The sequence below is a fragment of the Lonchura striata genome, chromosome 3, assembly GCF_050655825.1.
Source record: "Lonchura striata isolate lonStrDom1 chromosome 3, ASM5065582v1, whole genome shotgun sequence".
NCBI lineage: Eukaryota > Metazoa > Chordata > Aves > Passeriformes > Estrildidae > Lonchura > Lonchura striata.
In genome coordinates, this window is record NC_140705.1 from 51,102,151 (window position 1) to 51,124,613 (window position 22,463).

At 40.3% G+C, this 22,463-nt stretch overlaps 1 protein-coding gene across 2 annotated transcripts in view; it reads left to right on the top strand.

Annotated features, from left to right (window-relative positions):
• Positions 1-2,924: 2,924 nt before the first annotated feature.
• NKAIN2 (sodium/potassium transporting ATPase interacting 2) overlaps positions 2,925-22,463 on the top strand; it is a 511,342-nt gene continuing 491,803 nt past the window's right edge. Inside the window, exon 1 of one of the 2 annotated variants that reach the window (XR_014954250.1) lies at positions 2,925-3,094. Coding sequence is in view for 1 of the 2 variants with exons in the window: in XM_021547161.4 (XP_021402836.1) it covers positions 3,041-3,094 (54 nt within the window). In the remaining variant the exon portion in view is untranslated. The remainder of the gene's footprint in view (positions 3,095-22,463) is intronic. The other variant, XM_021547161.4, reaches the window with a different exon arrangement.

Consider the following 22,463-nt stretch of genomic DNA (forward strand, 5'->3'; position numbering starts at 1 on the left):
AATGAGCTCCTATAACTGGAAGTGTAAAATGAATCTGTAGCCTCCTATTTCCAGTCATTAGTGGCAGTCACAGATTTTGGAATTTACCTCCTCCCAGAAATGAGTTATAGAAACAGGAATAAAATTACACTTGATTGAGAATGCTGAAGGGAAACAGGGAAACCTATTTCTATCTGGCTTTTTTTTTTTTTTTGTTGGTTTTTGGGGTTTTTTTGCCTCTTTATGATTACAAATTAAATGGTGAAAACACTGTAACCTACAAGTTAATATTTTGCATGGAATAACCTTCAGTGAAGAGCACTGCACAGCCTGCCTTCGAAGAAAATTGGTTTTGTTTTGACAAAGTTATGAACGTTTGGAAATTACTCACTGAGCACACATAAGAGGCCTTTTGTTAAGTCTAAGTAGGAACAAAAAAAAAAACAAACAAAAAAACAGTACTGCTGATTTTGCTGCATGCTGAAGCTGCAGGGCCCCAAGAACAAGCTTAGACTGGACTCAAAAAGGCCTTGACCTAAGCATTTTACCCAATGAGAGCTCAATACTGTGGCTCACTTCGAGTCCTGAGTCCTCTTGATAAAAGAGATTAAACAGATAAAAGTGATATGGATAAAAGGAAGTTTGTGTGGACAGATAAGCCACAGACAAGGGGGAAATGGATAACAGCACAGAAATGGGCACATATACTTTAAAGGTACTTAGGAGAAGGCAAACAAATTGAGATTCTTACTACAATGCAAAGGTATAGGAGAAGGTGTTGAGAAGACAAAAGATCAGGGAGCTTTGGGAAGCTGTTAGAGTCCATGGAGATTGTAATTTTGGGCTTTTCCACTACTGCCCACGTTTTCCTTATGAAACCTCCCACTGGAATGAATGACCAGATCAGTTATGGCCACAGAGAGAGAACTGTTTTTTTTCCTCACAAGAGTCCAAATGAGTACAAACTGCCCTCTCTGTTAGCTTCCCAGTTCCCAATCTTAGCTAATGAGACACACTGTTCTTGCCACTGCCATGTGCTATAGGACGACCCTGTTTGAGCAGGGAAGTTGGACCAGATGATCCACTGTAGTCCCTTCCAACTCCACCCATTCTGTGATCCTTTAAGTGTAAGCATGATATGCTGAAGAAGTCAAGAAAGACTGAGTTCAGAGTCTGGCACTTGCTGGACATCCCTGTTTTCTAAACCTCAGTTGTTCCACAGCTTTATTTGTTCTCAGCTATGGCTATCCCTAGTAGTTGCCTCCTTAGATCCTGAAGTGAATATGATCTCTGTGTTTGGTATTCCTCGTGCCCAGAGATTTGACTGGTCCATACTGTGTCTGACAGCATAGAAGTTGATAATCAGAATAATGTATTTACGAAGCAGAGGACAAACACTGTCACTTTTGTGTGTGCTTTGTTTCCCTGTGGAGTGCTCATTACTTTATAAGAATATTAGGAGTCATAACTGCTCGTTTGACAGTTTGCCAACTATTTTCACAAACTTGCTTATAAAGTGAGAGCAAGCTACATGGGTTCTAAGCTCCCAGAGAGCTTCCAGTTTTACAGGGTATTTGTGTGGATATTACAAATATCCACCTGTGCTCAGGAAACCCAGCGACATTCCTCCAGTTCATAATTGTTGACATCCTGGATAAAACTAGTTGTGTTTAATGGGCAGCTCAGTAAGAGTGACCTGGTCCAAATGCAGTGTCAAGGTGGTTGGTGATGACACAGCAATTAACAACCTTTGGAGGCTGATTGACACACCAGATCTTGACACCTAATTTCCCACCAGCTTGATGCATTCTGAATGCTTTTAACAGCAGAGGAAGGCTGGATCAAGTCACTAAGTGCAAACGCTCCTCATCATAATGGTGGGCAGAACCAGTTCCCTGACACCAATTAATTTTTTTTTCCTAAAGAGAACCAGTCTTGTCTTTCTTTTCCTGCCTTCACCCTCTAGCTCCTGTCCTCTGTCTCGGACCTCTCCCAGTGTCCCAGGTCAGACTCCTTTGCTCTGCCTCCGCCTGTGAGCTCTGCTCGGGAAGGCAGTGGCACCGGTGCGGCGGGCAGGTGTGGGCCGGGGTGAGCGCGGCGGTCCCGGGGAGCTCTCCCCGGTGCCGGCTGCAGCGGAGGAAGCGCGGCTGCGGCGGCTCCGCGGCACCGCCGCCCGCGGCCCGCCAGGCGGCAGCCGCGCGCGCCACCGCGGGGCTGCGGCCGCGCCGGCTCCGCTCCGCGCCCGCGGCCGGGCCCCGCTGCGCTGCGCTGCCGTGCCCGCGGCCGGGCCGTGCCCGCCGCCGCGCCCTGCCGGAGGGGCTGTGCCTGTGCGCCGGCGGGGCTGCGGCGGGCGCCGTGCGGTGCGGGTGAGCTCCAGGCGGGGTGGGTGCGGAGAGCTGTCCCGCCGAGACAAAGGCGCCCAGGAAGGTGCAGCCGCGCTCGCCGCGCCCGCGCAGACAAAGCGGAGGCGCCCCCCGTCGCTGCGCTGCCTCTCCGCGCCCTCCCGCGAGAGGGGTTCGCACAGCTGGGGCTGCCTGAGCCCTACCGGCGGAGGAGGATGAGGAGGAGGAAGGCGGGCGGGGGAACAGCTATGCCGTGGGCAGGAGGGAAGCCGCTCTGCGAGCGTGAACCGAAGCTTAGCGCCGCCGCCTGCCTCGCCTCCCCGTCCGTCCGTCCCTCCCTCCCTTCTCCCCTCCTCCCCCCGCCTCCCCCCGCCGCAGACGGCTGCGAGCCCGGATGGTTTGCGAGCGGAGTTGAGGGGGCAAACTTTGAAGCCCAGATGCCTCTGGGGCTGCGCGGCACAGCGCGGCTGCTCCTGCAGGCACCTGCCGCCGCCCTCCCCCCGGCGCTGCCGCCCTCCGCGGGGGCGGCCGGCCCCGCTGCCCGCGACCGCCGAGGCGGCGGGCGCTGCGGCCGCGGCTGAGGGCGGCGGGCGCGCCCCCATGCGGGTCCCGGGCTGGGGAGCGCCGGCGGCAGGCGGGAGCCGGGCGGCGGCCGGGCGGTGCTCTCCCGCCGCCTGAGTGGGCGCGGCGCGGGACGGCGGCGCGGGGTGCCGGGAGCCATGGGCTATTGCAGCGGCCGGTGCACGCTGGTGGCCGTGTGCGGCGCGCAGCTGGTGAGTGGCGGCGGGGGCGGCCCGCGGAGGAGGGGGAAGGAAGGCGTGAGGGAAGGAGGGGGCGGCGGGGCGGCTCCCCCGCTGCCCGGAGTGGGGGCTCGGGGAGGGGCAGGGTGGGAAGGCAGCGCCCGCGCTTTGGGCGAGGAGGGGCCGGGGGGGCCGGGATGGGGATGCGAGCGAGGCGGCAGGGTGGGAAATAGGGGCTGTGTTACAGGTAGTTTGGCGGGGACTCTGCCGGGGAGGCTGCGGTGGGCGCACGACGGAGTTAATAAACTCGGGCAGTTCTCCCAAGCGTTGAGTCAAGTTGGTACCTGGTTTCCTTTGACTGGCCCTGTGTAAGGCAGAGACGCGTGTCAGGGGTGATGCGCAGCTTGCAAACAGTTTGCAATACAGGTGTGTGTCTGTGGGAAGTTGTCACGCCTGAGCTGTTCTGCAGATGTGTATTTTTTTTTTTTGTTTTGTTTTCTTTCAGACTTGTTGTCCAGCGTATTTTAACAGTGTATCATTATGTTGCTACAGGACTCAGCCATATATTTATATTTACCTTTGAAAGAGACATGTGGCAGCACTTGTAAGCTCAGCTACCAGCGAAACTAGATTGAGTTTAAAAAGTAGGCACTGAGATACAATAACAAAGAAGCTGCCTAGAAATAGATCTGCTTAGCAAGATGGTTAGGCTGTGCAATTGTATTGTGGCACTTTGATAGAGACTGGGGTTAAAGTTAAAGAATTAATATCCCTTTCTGTAATGTATAGAATGGGTTATTTCATTGTTGTGGAATCAGATACATGATGTAAGAATTCCTGTGGATTTGGATGCAATGACATACAGATAAAGACTTATCAATGGAATATGCCCCATTTCTTATTCTCATTATATTGAATGTTCATGTGCTGGCAGAACAGGTGCTGGAAGCACCTTTGTTAAGCAGGTAACCTTATGGCAAAAATGAAATATTTCATGTTACTCCATCCCTCTAGCTCTTAGTGAATAGTTTTGCTGAGAAAGTGTAAGTCAGTGTCAATAGCAACCAGCATTGTTGCCAATTTCTTTCCTCGAGGCAGGTACTAAGAGAACTACAAAAGAAGAAAAATAATAGATTTCAGGAACCAAATCAGTAAGACACTACGTAAGAAAGAAAGATGTGTTAGCAGGCAGAAATTCGGAATGTCTGTGATCTTTTTATCAGTTGTCATCAATCCTTAATAATTTTGTATTCTGGAAAACATTTTATTTGTATATGCTGTTCCCCACCTAAGTTATTTAATTCTTTGTAACTGGATGTATCTTATCAGACATGATTTATTAATGCATATTGTCTAAAAAGGAATCTTGAATTGTAGTAATAGAGTGAATCTTGAGTGGAATGATAGGAATGTATCCTTTTCCAGCAATTTGGAAACATAAAATGAATGACTGAAGTTCTTCAGATCCATTTAAGTTTCAGAGGCGTACTTTTTTTTTTTTTCCTCCAAAGGGGACAAAAATGGTTTAAATTGTGCCTCTTACAGAGCATTTTTTTTTTAATCCATTTAACAGCCAAGAGGTCATGATGACTGTAGAATGTGCTAGGATGTTAGAATGTTTTTTTTTTTTCTGAAAGTCTGTGAAGGAAAGCATATTTGCTAACTCATGGTGACAAAAGAACCATGCAGAACTCATGAAAACATCAATGGAAATGCCCTGTAGGAATGTATTAGCAGGTGGATGAACAGGTAAGCTGATGCAGAACTGTAGCATTACTTTCTACATGAAGCTTCCTACAAATGATTGCAAACTAGAGGGTCAAATAAACATATTTTTAAAAAATAAATACTGTCTTTTGGAGTAGCTTAAGGAAATTTTTAGAGAATCATAACCCGAAAGACAACTTGAAAATTTTTATTGAGCAAGAAAAGGATGTGCTAACAGTAATGAAAACTTCTGAATCACACTTGGCCTGTGTCATGGCATTTAGATTCCTTAAAAGCAGGAGTGATCATTTAAATGAGAAAAAGGAGACAGAATGGAAAAAACCACATTTTATTAAAATCACGTGTCATATTCCTTCATGTGCCACATACCATCAGATGGGAATAGGTTATGAGTTTTAAGTCAAGGAGATTTAATTCTCCTCAGTAGGCCCATGGGTGATTAGTCGGTTGTCAGTACTTTTTTAGGTAAAGACTACTTAAAGGAGCAAATGCTGTCAAGATTCATTCTGGAATTATTAGCCACATTAATGAAGTTGGAAGTCAAAAATAAAGCATCTGGTAGTTATCTGGATTGAGGAGATGGGTGTGGGAAGCATTTCCACACTGATAACCATAGTTTAAAAAAAGTGTAAAACTTTAAGTGTGAAGACTATGTATTACTGGTACCTGGGATGCAGTTTTAAAATAGTCATATATGGGTAGAAAGTATACTTTTGTTTTAGGGAAAAAAGTTGGTAAGAAGAAAGGTTTCTTTCTTTTTTTTTTTTTTTTAAATGTAAATATGTTCTTCCATCTCTACAAAGCTGCATTGTGATGATCTAATTGGTCTTTGTAGGCACTGCACAATAAACAGTATTGTGAAATACTGCAGTTCATTAGAGAAGTTGTTGCATATTGTACATACATAAATGATGTAGATGTCACAAATGGGTAAAAAAAGGGGTTATTTCAAATACTGGTGCAGGAGTAGAGCTGCAATAACTTGAGAGACTCTGCACAAGCATAATTATTTTCATAAATGCATTTCAAGTGCTCACAGTTAAGGCAACATACTGTATAGCATCAGATTATCAGAAACCTCAAGCAATGCTTCTGCTCTCAAGGGCATACTGATCATTGCTTTCTGCTTATTAACATACATATACCTGACTGTGCTCTCATTTGTACTAGGGAAACAACCTTTGACAGCTCATTTCCCTCTGCATTTGTAGCCAATGAGAAAAATTAACAGCAAGTAAAAGCTAATTTTGCTCATGTTAGGAGCAAGGCATTGCCTTCTGTATACAAAATTAGTTAAGTATCTCTCTCTCTATGCATATATATATATATGTATAAAGATACTACTTTTGCTCTCTTTTGCTTACTTCCCTTCTGAAGAGAACCCTCAGCACAAGGGCTCTGGTGGTTTTTGTTGTATGATAACTATACTGGTTGCAATAAAAGACTTCTCTGCTATTTCATTTTGTCCTTTAAACCTCTTTATTTTTGGGTGTTTCCTTTTCTATTAATAGCTTGCATCAGTAGCGCTAATGTCTTGTTGCCTAGTCTTTTTAATAGCAAGAGCAGCAAAGGTGAAACTGCCAAGATTATTACTTTCATGAGTCCCACAGAAACCAGTTTGAAACTTTCTTCTTTCCCATTGTTGCTGCTTCGGAAAACTTGTAGCATGACAAAACAAGAAAAAGTACAGCATGTTTTCAGCTTTCTCCCCCCTAAGTGCAGTGATGAGGAAGGACAGTATTTCATAAGGAAACTTTAAGTCCCTAGTAATCATTGCCTTATTGTTTCTCACCATCAGACAAAGATTACTATACTTCCAAGTCAAATTAGATAACAGGTAATTCAACTTTTACACTCCTTTCTCTCAGTTTCCATCTGAATTTGCTGAACTCATTTATAGAAATATTTCTGTAAAATTTGCCTGTTCTGCCTGTTGTTTTTCTTTTCTTCCACTTTTTTTTAAAGTAAACTATATTGCAGTTCAGATGTTCCAACTAAGTATTAAAAACCATACAAAATTTGTAAACAAGCCATATATATTTGCAAAGGGGCAGTTAGTGGTTGTGAGGTACTTGACCTGATGCTCTTAAAGTATGTATTATGATGTACACACATTATCTGAATTTCTGAAAACTGGTATCTTTCACAAGCACCAGTAAAGCCTCTCCTTGTAAAGTCTCTCCAGTAAAGTCTCTCCTTCCTTCACAGTTGGGGCTATGAGCACACTGAGACACAAGTTAATGGTGACCCTTTCTGAACTCATCCTCTTGCAGGTCTGGCTGAAGCCACTGTCCAAGTCTGTTGTGCTGGCCGTCAGAACAAAAAAAAAAATAACCAGATTTGGTTGGTTTGCTAAGAGGCCAGCTATTTTGAGCTAATGAAAAAAATGTTCAAAATGCAAATGGTTTGTATTGTCCTTGTTCTGTGCTTTTCCACAAATAATGCCGATTAAGATAAAATTAAAATACTTTGTTTCAAAAACTGTTTCAGCTGAGGTAATTTCTATACTTAACTGTGATACTGATGTCCATAAATACATACTTAATTGCCTGTTGGACATGAAAATACATATTTGAACTGCAGCAGGTAGAGTGGTGGAGCCTAGGAATTTAATTAGTACAAACTAGTATGGAAAGAAGTATCTACCATATTTCTTCCATGACATGAGGTGTCACAAGAGATGTCCATAATCAATATTGCACACTTAATATAAGACTGAAGAGTTCCTTGTACTCTTCCAATTCTCCCTTGCATTGTTAAAAATCGGCACATGTAACTGAAGAGAACAGGGCATGATACTTGAGGAAAAAGTCTGCCTTAGTGATAGGTCTCTTAAAGTTTAGGTTTGCCTTTTAAAAATATGAATAACAAACATTCTTATGCTCATTCAACCACTTCAGGAATGGTGGTCATGACAGGCTCTAGTCTATAGCACAAATCTAGCTACAAGTTTTAATACAGTTTAATATAATGAATATCCCTACTTGGAGAAAACCTCATGTTTAACAGTTTTGAGGTTTAATTCTCAGGACTTTCAGAGAGTGAAGTTTGATGGATTAGAGCTCAGTTCCCACTGAGAGTAAAGCAAAGGCAATCACAGTAGATATTCTTTAGAATTAGCTATCCTGAAGTATTATGCAATAAAATACATATTTTTGTTAATATAGGGTCTTACTCCATGCATAGTGTCAAGGTACTTTGCCATCCTACACCAGACTACATAACTAGTGAATGTAGAATGTCTTTTTTTTTTTTTTTTTCCTTTTTGTTAAAGGGAAGCAGTAGTGAAATTTTGGGACTTTGCTTTTAATTGCTGGGTTTGGGGGAGAAGTTTTTTTTTCTATTTGCCTGTGTGTTTTGATTGTGTTTCATTGTCACTGCTGCCAAAGGTTTTCTATAGCAGCTTTAGGAGAGAAGTGCCTGCAGTGGAAAATTCTGATGACATGTACACGTTCCTACATTTTCTGCTAGCAAAAGGGAAATGAAAAACGTGGGCTTTTCACGTGGAATGGGAAGTGATGTTACTGCACTTAGCCTGTGGATCTGTAGTTTTATCAATCTGCAAAGAATAGAAGGAATTGATTTCAGTTTTGGGTAATACTTAAGTGCTACTTTCAAAATTGTGACTATGTCAACAACTTGTATCTGTCCCTTCTTTAATGTCCTTCTTTGTTTTCCTCCTTTAAAGTTGCTTTGTTTCAAATTTGATAGGAAAGTGAAAGTTTCATTGTATCCGAAAACATGTGATCCTACTAGCAATGAAAAGGAAACAGTCAGTGAATAGAAGACTTTCAGCAGACGTGTGTTTGAGAGCTATTGTATAACACTAAGGAGTAGATTTTGAGGTGTTGCTGGAAGATAAACCAGAAACCTGATTATGAATTCAGAGAGCTAACATCTCTTGTCATGAGAAAGCATATAACAATGTTTTTAAGTTTGTGAGACCTTTGTAGAAAAATAAGCACTTTAAAAAAAATTCTGGTTTTGAGATAAAATACCAAGGATTCTTAACCAAACTTTTTTGTTCCTTATAACTTGAACTCAAAAGGGGTGATGAATGCAAAAAAATGGATGCCTGAGGTAACAGTCCATTATATAATTTAATTTTAGTGGCTTGACATTTGCTGTGAATGGGACAGTATTATTTTTTGTAGACGTGTAAATGAATAATAATAATAATAATAATGAGTAACTGGTTATGCACTTCAAGAAAAGTGGAGTGTGTTGTGTTAAGTTACAGGGGTAAAAGATTTAAGATCAGCTGGATAACAGTTTTAATTTGATGCATTTTGAAGCTCCTTTATAGTTCAGTTAGCAGACTCGATATTCTCATACCGTGTTGTTTGGTAGGAAGGAAAGGTTTAAATAGATTGAGAGAAGTTGATTGAACTACCTGGTTATGGGCACGTAGAATGTCTAACAAAGTTACTCTCTTTGTATAGCCATGGGGAAAATTTGTGACAGTAGGAATTAATTTCATATTGACAGAGACTTGAGCTAGCACCTTGAACAATGAGTGGTGTTGTGGTTTTATTTTTGTTTTTGTTTTTTTGGTTTTTGTTTTGCTTTGTTTTGTTTTTCTGTTGCTTTGTAAAAAGCACAAAATAAACATTTTAAAAATACTCTGAAGTTTCCCTCTACTCAGTCTCTAGTCATTGAAGGGAAATATCTGATTTTGTAGTTAACAGAAAGGAACAGGTTCTGTGGTTGAAAACAGAAACATAATATTTTAAGTTGGTAGCGAATACTGTCCCAGGCTGGCCCGAGAATGTACACAGTGCAAAGTGCCGCAGATAAGGTGGGAAAACAAGTACGTGATGAGTTCCAGAAATGAATCTAAATCCTTATGGACTCTTCTCAATATTTTGGTGCATTTGATGACACAGATGTCAACATCCAGTTTCACTTAGCATGATGTTTTTAGAAACTCCTCTGAGCTTAGGGACTGGTGAGATTCAGACTGTTTGCTCTGGAGGCTGATGTCATTGAACTATTTGTGCATTCCAATACACTTCAAACTTTGGTTTTAGTCCCATGGTCCCACTGAGCTCAAGAGATTATCCCAGGTGTAAAATGCCAAAAGAGACAACAGATTCCAATGGTCTTTTGTAAAGGGTATTTCAGAAATTTTGAATTTTTACAGGATTTCATTTAAGGTTCTGAATTCAAATGATATTTTATGGAGAATAATAATAGTGAGTATTTTCAGATTTAGATGAGGATAAGACTATTGATGATCTGACTAAATCAGAATAATCTCTCTAGGCTTCCCTGCAATCAGAAGAGGGAGTCCATCAGGGGATAGGTCAGAGTGCCTAATGTTGTTTCTTGGCTTAAACTGACCATTAGGGTTGCACCTTAAGTAAAGTGGTCTTTCATCTAACATAGGCTTTTTGGGAGTGGGAGAGAGAAAAAGAATCACAGACCCATTGTATGATCTTAGTCATTCACAGTACTTACTATTTATATTTTCCTTACTCTTGCATTTTCACTTGTTATTTTGGTGAGGAATGTTTGATATTAAGGACAACTGTGATCTACAGATTGAGCAATGCTGTTTTGGAAAGGTGTTTGTGTCTTCATTGACTATCAAGAGAAACTAGGGAGCCTCCTTCCACTGGAACAATGTCAACCTTTGTGCATCCTCCCTTATGATCCTCTAAAATATGATTCTAAAATCACATGGATAAAACCAGTTTATGCTTACTTTGGGGTTTGGGTGATTTTTCTGTAGCTTCCTACAGGAGTGAAGAAGACAGAGAGCATTATAAATAATGTACAATCAAAAAGAGTGTGCTGTAAATGTAATAGCTTTAAAGAATCAGATAGTTTATTATCATTCAGATTAGTTGTCATGTATTTGTTTTATCACGGTGGGTGAAAGTGAGGGTCTGTTGAGTGATACCTGACTTGTAAAATAGAATGGGTGCAATAGTTGAAATGACATTTTCTTGCCCCTGTGGCAAATAAACATTACACAGTTCATTATTTTATGTCCTGTCCCAGTTGTACATGTACCAGCTGGATGGCATCTGAGAATCATTTAAGCATTTTATCATTCTATAACCCTTTAATGGAAATGACATTTGGAAGAAAATTACTGATTTCTGTGTTCACTAAAGAGTAAACATGCATAGCTAATGGTTCTATTCACTACAGATCATACTTATGCATTTTTAATAAAAACTTGATTTTAATTCATACATAACTTATGAGAAATGTTTATCAGTTTGGAGACCTGCTGAACGTTTACATGTATCTGGATACCTTGAAAATATCTCTCACTGATGCTTGGATTAAGGTGGATCTTTACAGACAGCTTGCTTCTTTGCTGCCTACGTAATGACATAAAATTTTTAGGAAATGCTGATTATTATACTGATTGCTGAAAACAGTAAAAAATCCATTTATTTGACATAAATGAATCTCCTATTTTCCTATGCTGTTTGAACAAATAGGTTTTTAATATTAGTATTTGGGGCGGCAGTGTGTATTTGGGATGTTAGGCAGTATCTCTGGTGGAAAGTCACTAGTTACATGTAACTGGCAAGTTACCAGTTGTGTGAATGGGAATAAGTTTGTCATATTCTCTATTCATACTGTAACAGATTGAGTTCTGGTTTTCTCCTCACCCTTCTTTTCTTATAAAGGAATCCTCATTAGTGGAGTTTGTTACAGAAAGCAGCATGTGAGTTTAATTCTATTATTTCTAAGAGGTATATTGAAATGATAAACATGCCTGTCATGTTTACACATTACATCACCTTTCAGAAAGCAAAAAATGTGGCACCATTTGCAGATGGTGGAAGTGAGACTCATGCTATCTCATTCAAACCTGTAATGAATAGTCTCTGAAACACCTTCTGGAAGTGGATGCCTGTTTTCATCGACTGTATAGGCCTCTCTTCTGCATGCACCTTTATTAACCTCATTATAGAGTTAAGCCTGCTTATTTTTGATGATATCTTTGTACTAAAGAAGATTAGATAGACTGTCAAACTCTTTTTTTTTAGAATTCAAGCAGAACATAATTGAGTGATGCATAAAATTTCTGCTGGATGAATGGAAGTCATGCTAGAGGCCTAGAAAAAGGGTCAGAGGGTTGCCTCTGTTCACCTTGAGTAGCATTTACTGTCACTCTGAGTGATGTTGCAGTAGTGAATTAAATTGGTGTACAAGAACAAGATGGTATTAAAAGCTAGAGGGTTTTGAATCTAAGGTACTGACTAATATTTGTGTAAGAAAGCTTAACTGTCTTAGGAAATGATGTCCTTCCTCTCCAGGTGACTCATAGTATGGGTCAATTTACTAATTAAAAATTCCTTTAAACTTCTTCATAGATAGACTAGTAATTGGCCCTCAACAAGTATATTCTTGTTTGAAGATAAAAAGCTTTTGTGAGGAGAGGAAGATAGATGCTGCGATGCCTCTTTAGAACAATGCATGTCTCTTTGAAAAGCCGTTCTTCGGTAATTAAACAAAATGTAAAGTTTGCAAATTCTTGCCATGACAGACAATGGCTTAGCATTTTTCATTATATTCTGGTCACAGTCTTTGTGGCAGGATGTCCTATTACAGAGCACAGAAACAAAAGGAGAAAAAAAAACCTGTTGTGTGTCATTGCTGCCTTCACAAAGCCACAAATACATTAAACTCAAGATACTGTTCATTGTTCTCTTGAGCCACCAGTGACAAAGGTGCTGTGAGTACCACTGGATATGAGGGAGTCATATGTCATTACATCACTGTTCAATTTGGCAGAGGAAAGACAAATTAAAATGTTAGTGGCTAAAGGAATACAAAACAGTAAGAAGCTTGACTGAATAAAATACAATATAGAATTTAGATATTATTTTTGTCATAAGTAATAAAGTTGATTTTACTTTTTCCTTGTCTTTTCATTTTATTCTACCTTTAAGTTATTGTCCACACCCATTTCATGCCCTTGAGGCCAGTTAGCTTTTATTTTCTTTGAGACTTGCAGCAGTCACAGGCAGTGACAGCAGCTTGGTAACAAGCCAGATGATGGCACTGGTTGTGTTAACATAAGATATGGGCTTCGGTATCCTGAAAACAGAGTTCACTGTCTTGGATTTTATCAGGCGGGCTTTCCTGAGTGTAGAGCTGGCAGTAAATTTGGTACTTCTAGAAGGAAGCTCACAACAAATTGGAGTTGGATACAGTGTTTAGCAATATTCCTAATAATACCTATTTTTAGTCCTGGCAACTTTTCAGACTGTTTAGAGGGCCTAGTGTCTGGTACAATAGTTTTTTGTTTTTTCTTTGTTTTTTGTAAATGAAAGCCATAACACAGTGGTGGGGGTCATAGTGGCAGGTACAGAAGTAAAGTTATTGTCTTCAGCAACTGGAAGAAATGTCTGTTGTGCAACGTGCTAAATGTGCTGTTTTAGATGCATAATAAAAGTTATTTATGGACACCAATAAAGTGGTATTTGTTGTATAATATCACAGATCGGCATAAGGATAATAACAAAAGGCAGCTGGTTTAGTAAGCTCTATTTGCTGCAGAAATGTGCTGTTCTTTGTGAACTGAAATAAAAAAAAAAACATGGGAGAATGTTGGGGTTTTTTTCCTGCTTCCTGGCATTTGCAATCATTCTTGCTTTGCAGTGTGCTTTTAAAGAAAATTATGTGGGTCCCATATCAGTATTATGTTTGTCATGACTAGCAGCTTATTGGAGGACAGCTGCTCTTCTCTGCCCAGCACATGTATGTAACTACCACTGATGATAATAGAAGTTGTGAGTATAACCCTCCTCTTCATTTCACCATTTCATCACAGGGGATGCTGGAGCTCTCATGGTTTCAGTTAAATAACTTAGATATAAAGCCAGGAATGAAATGGTGACAGATCTGCAACTATTCAGTTGCTTGTTCATTGTCTTGTAAGCATTTTATGGTACCTCCTCAGTCTCTCTTTAATCCCATCACGATTAAAAGAAAAGGAGTGACCAGCAGGTTTTTTCAAAGTTTCTCAGATGATGTAATGATGCTTTGGCTACTGTCACTTCTGCTGAGAAATTGACTGAATTGGAACAAAGAACATAGCGATGGTGCAGTGCCATCATAATGTTGTTAAGAACTAATGTAAACTCAGCTGGAGAAAACCATTTGCAGTGAACAGCAAGGTTTATTGACCATGGCAAGCCCAAGAACATATTCTCAAGAACCAGCTCTTGGCATTTTAGCTGTTGTAATGTGCTGCATATGTAAATCTGTAAGCACTTGCTTCTCTCAGCTCAGAGCTGCCTGGTGGGCAACCCAGACTGGCCTAGGGAATGTTAACATATGCCTCTATGTTCATGCAAGTTTCTCTTTTGTTTTTTGTTTGCTTTTCAAAATTTGAGTAGATTGGAAATTCTGCACTACTTGGGGTGGCTAATTAGATTTCTTGGTGAGCACAAGCCCTGACTTTTTTTGGAAGGTGAAAATTATTCATCTTGAAACTGCAACATCTATTCCAGACAGTTTCCTTACTAATTTCAGACAAGATACAAAGCTACACTGATGAATGGATTGAACAGTTAATATTTGACATTTCCTTTTATACTTATGCCATTTAAAAATAGCTGACTTTTGACAAACTGCTAGTACCTTTTTATATGAATTAGAAAACCTAGACTTACAGTAAGATCATTGCTACCTTTCATTTTGAGCTCTCTGGAAAATGGCTGTGCTAAAGATTCCAGCTGCTTTGATGTTCAGCATGAGTACAATGATACTAAATTGGGTGAAGCTGTTGACTCCCTTGAAAGCAGAGGCCCTGCAGAGAGACCACAATGAATTAGAGGGGTGGGCACTCACCAACTGTATGAAGTTTAACAAGTACAAGTACCAGATTCTGAACCTGGGATGGGCCAACCCTGGATATATGTACAGGGTGGGGAATGAGGCATTGAAGAGCAGCCCCACAGAAAGGGGCCTGGGTGTCCTGGTAAGTGGCAAGTTGACCATAAGTCAGCAGTGCCGTGGCAGCCAGGAGGGCCAAGCATGTCCTGGGGTGTATCAGGCACAGCATCACCAGCCTGTCCAGGGTACAGATTGTCCCACTTTGCTCTGCACTGGGGTGGCCTCACCTTGAATATTGTATTTTTGGCACTACAGTATAAGAAGGATATAAATCAATTAGAGAGCATCCAAAGGAGGGCAACAAAGATGGTGAAGGGCCTTGAGGTGAGGCCGTGTGAGGAGCAACTGAGGTCACTTGGTGTGTTCAGCCTGGAGGAGACTGAGGGGAGACCTCACAGCAGCTTCCTTGTGAGGGGAGGAGGAGGAGCAGGTTCTGATCTCTCCCCTGTGGTGACCAATGACAGGACCAAAGGGAAAGGCACGGAGCTGTGTGTCGGTAGTAAACTTTAAAAACTTTATAATTTTTTTTTTTTTTGTGAGATATATTTAAGAGTGAAAGCTGGTGATACCAACAGGTGCCAAAGGAGCACTACCGAACAGCTCTCTCTGAGGCAGTTTGGAAGATGTGTCTCTCATAACAAAATGCCAACCTCACTTTTTTGCCTCTATGGATGTCATGAGAACATGACTCTAATCTCTGCACCCTAGGCCCACCTGCACAATTTAGGACAAGATTTTTTCTGCTCTCATAGATGTCTCCTTGTGTTGGTAGTGCCCTGTAGTGTGGACATATTCAGTGTCTTTCATGTAATCTGTGAATGGTGGCATTCATGGGACTGAGTCATGCTGGCACCCTTCGTACCTCAGTGCAACGATAGCCACTGAGCTGCATTCTTACAGTGTAAAAATTATTTCACCGTGAATTATATCCATCTTTTGCCCACATAACTCAAGCAGGAAAGTGATGGAGAAAGTTTGTGCTCTTGCAGAGACCTGAGACTACTGCACGGGATTGTCTTTGGTCTTCTTTAGCAGTGTTTTGTAGCTTAGAGCTTTTATCCCATTTATCTTGAAGATGTGAAATTTGTTAAGGAGTGTGCTGAGACATGCTTGCTGAGTGAAGGAATGATTAATCTTCCAGGACTGTTTCCATATAAAGTGTCAAATTACATTTATGAGGAACCTCTACATCATAGCCATCCTAGGACTTATATAAGGTCACTATACAAACACAGCCACCAAAATCTCTTTAGAGCATCAAATTTGATAGATATAAAATGTGCTTAGTGAATTTTTTTTGAAGGTCAAATAGGTAAAGATCATGTATTTACTTCAATTGAAATTCAGCAGGTCTTAGGTTAAAGTGAGGGATAACAAAATAAATCTCTAGAATTATGTTATACTTAGACAGAATATTGATCAATAATTGTCTCAACAGGAGCTGATTGTGAGCTGAAAATTTGTTTACAAATTTACGTAAATATTTCTGATTGGCACATCTTGTGCATAACTGTACCCTAGATTTTTGTTCCACACTTTGTCTCCACATGAATGCTTTAGGAATGTTAGACTATCCTTATTTTTGATTAAAAACTTGTTATATAATTCTGCAGTATAAAAAAATAAATATTTGCATGGACATTATTAGCTTACTAATTTTTTGAAGAAGAATGTTTTACACTGTAGTGGTTTTACTGGATACCCCACAGACTGAGTACTGCTACTGCAAGGATGTTGGCCTTGGAAAGGGAAGCATTTTCAAAATTATCGGTAGGAAGACATGTCTGTCGAGTCCTTCTAAGGAGGGTACTCATACTTGAAATATATCATACAGGTATCTTCTAAAACCTTTCTTGTTGTGTCTACACAGTCTCCTTATGCTTGTAGAAGTAATACAAGGTGCTTCCTTCCTCTTAAGGGTGGGTAGTCACAGTCTTTTACTAGTCAGCTAGTATAATAATAAAGTAAGTATTTCTAGTTCACCTTATTGGAGATCTGTGTCATTTTCTGTACTGCTTGCTTTATTTTGCTGCCGTACTCTCCCATGTGTGCAAGCACCTGAGAGGAATTCCCTCCAGGTACCTACTGCAGTGCCTAGGCTACCTTTCAGGATGATGGAGGCAGGCAGAGGCCTCTAGGGGGTGAATTCACTACTCTTTTTTAGCATATAGAAACTTAGGTGCTTTAAATCATGCTCTGAAAGAGGAAGTATTTCCATGAACTTGGTATAGAGTATTGAGTCATAAATTAGGTGTCTGGAATCCACAGAATACTTGTGCTTTTTTCTGCTCCCATGCGCATTTGATGTATACTTGGTGCTGAATATAAAATAAGTTAAAATATGGATAATTTTTTTCTTTTTCTTTCCCTTTTCTCTTTACCCCCTTTTATATTTCACAGAATCACAGAATGGTTGGGGTTGAAGGGATGTCTGGAGATGATCTCTCCATCTGCATAGTCCAACCCTCCTGCTAAAGTAGCCTCACCTAGAGCAGCTTGCACAGGATCATATTCAGGCGAGGTTTCATAATCTCTCTGGGCTGCCTGTTCCAGTGCTCTGACACCCTCAAAATAAAGAAGTGTTTCTTCATGTTCAGGTGGAACTTTGTATATTTAAGTTTGTTCATGTTTCCCTTTGTCCTATCACTGTGCACCACTAAAAGAGTCATGCCCCATCTTGACAAGCACATGCTCTGCCATAACCAGATTTTTTAGTTATGTTATTTCCTTATGGATCTGCAGAATGCATCAAGGAAAAACCAAACAAACAAGAGGCTATTTCACTTTTTCTCGAGGTTTACTCACGCAACAAGATGGATGTAAATTAATTGTAAAAAGGAAAACTGTAAAATAGAGTTAATAAAGTTCATTTCCTCATAATGGTGTCTGAGTCTCTGCTTTCCAAGAGCTGACATGCACTAATGGAGCATGTGACTGTGATTTTTTTTCATATCTTCTTGTCACCATTCATATCTTTTCACTACTCAAGTCCTACTTGTTTTACTTCCCTGAAATGTCTTGGAAGGAATAAAAGTTGCATGGAGCCACTTCTTAGTTGGTATTTTTTTATATTAGCTTGCCTTCTCCTGCTGCCATGAGCTATATAAACAGCAAGGATTGCTTACTTACTAGCTACTAATAAGCATGAAATATTTCTGGATGGAATCACTCTTTCTGGTTCTTTTATAGGTTACTGAGTCTGCATGCATTTTCTTGGTTGCAGTCAGTCAGTGATCTAGTTGGTGACAGGACAATGTGTCGCCATCTGTATTTCACTGGACTGTCATCTTTGTTCCCATAGGTATTCCCATTCCCAGTGTGAGGGAATATCAGTTCTGTTGCAGCATGACAGAAGAAAAAGAGGCAGAGCTGTTTCCCCCAAATACTGCACATCTTGAGGAAATATACCTTTAGTGAAAGAAGATCCCTTGATAATAACTGAATAAAATGACAGTAAGGCTTATTGAGTTCAAGAAGTGCAGGTAGGAAAATAAGAACTGGTTTCTGCTATAGTAATAGATACCATGGGATATGGGAGTGAGGGAATGGGGAGAAGAGAGAGAGGGAAGGGAATAGAAAGAAAATACATAATCGATGGGACTAGGTTTTAATTTGGGGAATTTGTTCTCAGAGGGGTTTCTTTTCTCTAGACTAACCTCTTTTTATACTGGTCTACAATCAAAAAAGACAACAGTTTTTCTGGGATTCATGGTTCAGATGAGATAAAGAGGTTGAAGGAAGCAAGTCAGTTTGAAATATTTATTCAATGTATGTATATATATACAGGAAATGTATGTTTTTGTGTTTATCTAACAGCGAAAAATGTGCAAGTCTCAGTGATGTGGGAAGATGTCATACTTGACATTGAATTAATGTTTTAAGCAGTGATGTGTCAGGTAATGCAGGTGTACTGCAGTGCATACATGATGACACTGAATGCGTCATAGAATTGGGGACTTAAAAAGAAAAATTCACAAAACTTTATCAATGGAGCTGGGAAATTTGGCTTCTGAGAAAAGTAGATGAAGCTTAGGCACAGGCAGAGTCTTAATATGTTGAATAGAGGGTGCATATAAGCAGTGGATTACATATCCATTTTCAGCTCAATGTTGCAACAAAGGAGACAGCAGCTTAAGAAAATATGCCTGAATGAAGTCACAGCTCTGAATGTGTGTGCTGTACGTTTTTAAAATAGAATCCTGTTGAATTGAATAGAATCATAATCTCCTACGCTGCATGGGTGGTACTCAAGACTTTAGGGGAATGGATGATAAGTCTGATACTAATGGGAGTCTATTAGAAAGAGATATGAATTTATCTTGCATGTGTCATGGGTGAATTTGTCTTTAGCAGACCTACAAGTTGAGAAAATGATAAATGTTTCATATTTATGTCATTGAATTAAATGGGAAAGGTCCTTCATGCAGCCACTTCCTACTATTATTATCAGTGCTGGACTGCTAATTTGGGAGAAAAAGGTAGGAGAGCAGAAGAAAAAAAATAACCTGGGTGATGAGTGAAGATGTCAAGACTCAGGGCCATTCTGGGAACACAGAAATATAGAACTGCTCTTCAGAAGTGATATAATCTCCAGGAGCAAACACAGATGGAGGTCTTCTGCTGCTGGATCTTGCTGACCTGGGATCTCTGGACACTCTTTAGAGGCATTAGGACTGCAGTCCAGGGAAAGGAGAGGTTTGTTGGTAGAGGGATGGACAAGCATGCCTACAGAGTTGGCTTTATTATGCCAGTAACCAGTATTGCTGTCCATCAAAAATTACATTCCTTTTGGTGGATAAATACCCTGCATTTCTGTTAATTCCAATCACCCATGGCTTATTTGCCTAACAGAGAAATCAGTTCAGGTATTTAAGCAGTGGGGGTAGAAAAACATACTTTTAGCTTATGTGTCCTATCAGCAAGGACACACAATTAAACTTCATTAAAAAAAAAAAAAAAACACCTTAAAAGTACTTAACACAGTAGTATAAATGTTGTGATAAAGTCTGTGGGTTATATTGAATGTATTTAGAAACTCTACTAAAACTTAAGCTTCAGCTCAGATTTTACAGTAAAGGAATCAACATAAGTTGGGCACCCTGTGTAAGGTCAATTAGACACTTTTATTCAAAAGTTGATTTTTAAAGCCTGCACAAAAAAGACACATGATAGAGGAAAGAATGCATTACAGTTCAACAACTGTGGTATTTTTAAAGGCTACCCACAGAGAGGGAGCATTTGGCTAAGACAAGGTAATAGTTTGCAGGTTTCTTCTACTTAGGAAACCTGCTCTTTTTTGCTTTTTCACTCACTTATCTTACAAAAACATAAAATAACTATCCTTTTCCATTTTTCCTTTCACTTTTTGTCAAGCAGTATTTGCTTTATAGTTGCTGAATGTATAATAATTAATGTTATTTTGATTTGAGGAGGGGGGGTAATTCTGGCTGATACAAGCTTTTTTGTTTTTTCCTAACTTGATTTCAGTACTCCTTTAAATATATTTGTGTTTGTTTCCTGGAGTTGATCAATCATTTCCGAAAAAAAATTTGATCAAAATTTAAGTATGTACTTAACTCCCTTGAAGCTTTACTGGTATCATACTGATGCATCTAGGCTAAATCTTTTCTCCTTAATTCTCTTTCCTATACTTGTCCTTACTTATTTTAGCTGCTACTCAGACCTAAGGATTGGATATTTCCTGCTTTAGCTACTGTGTAAGCTAAGAAATAGTCAGTTTAGAGGAAGCTGTTTAGATCAGTTCCATGGATGTGCCTTAGGTTGTAACATGGGCTGCTTGCTTGGTTTGTCTGCTGTGAACAGGGCATGCAAAGCAGGCAGAAGTACTCCTGGATCATTTTGAGGGTGTGGAAGGCTTCTCAATCCCCTTCCTGGCTGGGTTGAAGTGACCATCCACTGCACACATTAGGTGCCTACATGGGGTTAAGAGCCACACTTGCAACCTGTACTTGAGTAAGGAAATGAGGTTGCTCTGTCATCCCCAAGATGAGGCTTGGTCCACAGTATGTCTGGAAAAAGAATAGTGGTAGCTGTAGCACTGCCCGATTTCCACATAGTAAATGACTTGTTAGTTTGTCTGCACAAGAAAAAAACATCTGTTTGTTTGCCCCCTTGAGAAGTCAGGAGCTTAAGCCTTCATTTCTCAGCCCTTTTCAGAGCGAGTACCCTTGCCAGCAGCCCAGGACCAATGGGAACTATCCATCTCTTACTCAGTCTAGACCAAAAACAAGACAGGGAAAGAAGATGCCTGAGCTCCCTCTATGTAAAATAGAAAAGTTTGCTAAAGAAATGTACCTGGACTCAGCTCTTTGGACCACTCTGATTTTCTGTGATAGAGTTATAAGATGCATAAACAGTATTAAAAGCAGATGTCTACTGAGAATTTTTTGTAAGTGGTATAGAGTCAGGTAGAAGTAATCTTAGTCATTCACCCAGAGTCATGACATCAATGAGTGAGAACTGGATCTGAGTCCTTAACCCTTGATGCTTTCACTTTCAGGACTGATCTTACTTAATTTCTTCTTCAGTAAAGTGGTTCAAAGATTAGCTACATTAATCATCTCTGTTACCAAAAGAGTAGATTTAAGCTCCAGGACAAAAGCCTCTGTATGAAGCAAAAGGTTTTATTAAAATATCAGCTAAAGTCCTTGGAAGATACCTTATAAAGACTACTGTTGCTACAGCACCAAATTGCTTTGTCAGGGAAAGCAAGATTATGTTAAAAAGATCAAGCTTAACTGTTTTTCTTTTTTCTTTTCCTTACACTCTAAATTATGTATTTTTCTATCTTCATCAGTAGTTATCTAAAAAAAGCTTCACAAGGGAGAAATATCTTAAGCTTGCTTTCTTCTGCTTGGTTACATCTCATGATCTGATTTTATTCAGTGAGATATTAAGTCAGTTTCAACAACAATAACAATAAATGAGTATAAATGAGTATACTTTGAGTTCTGTGTGCCTAGGAGAAATACTGAATAGGTTTACACATGGACAGGCTGATAATTGTCATAACATTGCTTCTTTCTGCTCATTCTCTTAGCTTTGCACCCCCTGTGCAGGGCAGTGCCATGGGTGTGTCACCTGCCACAGACTGGTTGAGAGTCCTTCAGACGTGGAATGCCACACAGGAGGGGCCAGTGGCAGCACCCAGAGCACTGTCACTCCTTGCCAGAATATGGCCTTTTGCCTTTGAGTATCTCTCTATAGCTGTTTTATTTCTCCTTACAGCAATATCCAGACCTGATGAAAATTCTAATGTTGGAATTAGGATTTTTTTTTAGAGTAATCTTTCCTAGGTATTATTTTAAATGTGGCTAGACAATGTTTTGCACAGAATGGTGTTTTTGTTGTCCATTGTTCCATATTTTACATGATTCTTGTAGGTTCCTTCCAGCTTCAGGCATTCTATGATTCTATCCCTGGTATCCCACAGACAGAGCTGAGCTGTTCATTTGCTGACCCATCCTACTCTAGCTGCATTTTTCTTTGGGGTAGAGAAAGGGTGTGGTTTATTTCTTGCCTACCCATCTGATTGCTTTGTTCTAATCTTACTGCTGTCAGCCAGACAGAAAAGGGAAAAACCCAAAATACCACCAACATCACAAGAAATGCCCCAAACCCTTATAGTTGAAATGTATCTCTTTATGACCTACAGTCTTCTTAAGTACAGCTCTGATACTGTCAGATGGGTGTTGTGCTTTCAAGTCTTATCAATGGTCAGTGTTCTTCATGTTTCCTGTGTCTTAATCCTGGCAAGTGTGCTTTCAGCAGACCAGCTCTGAGT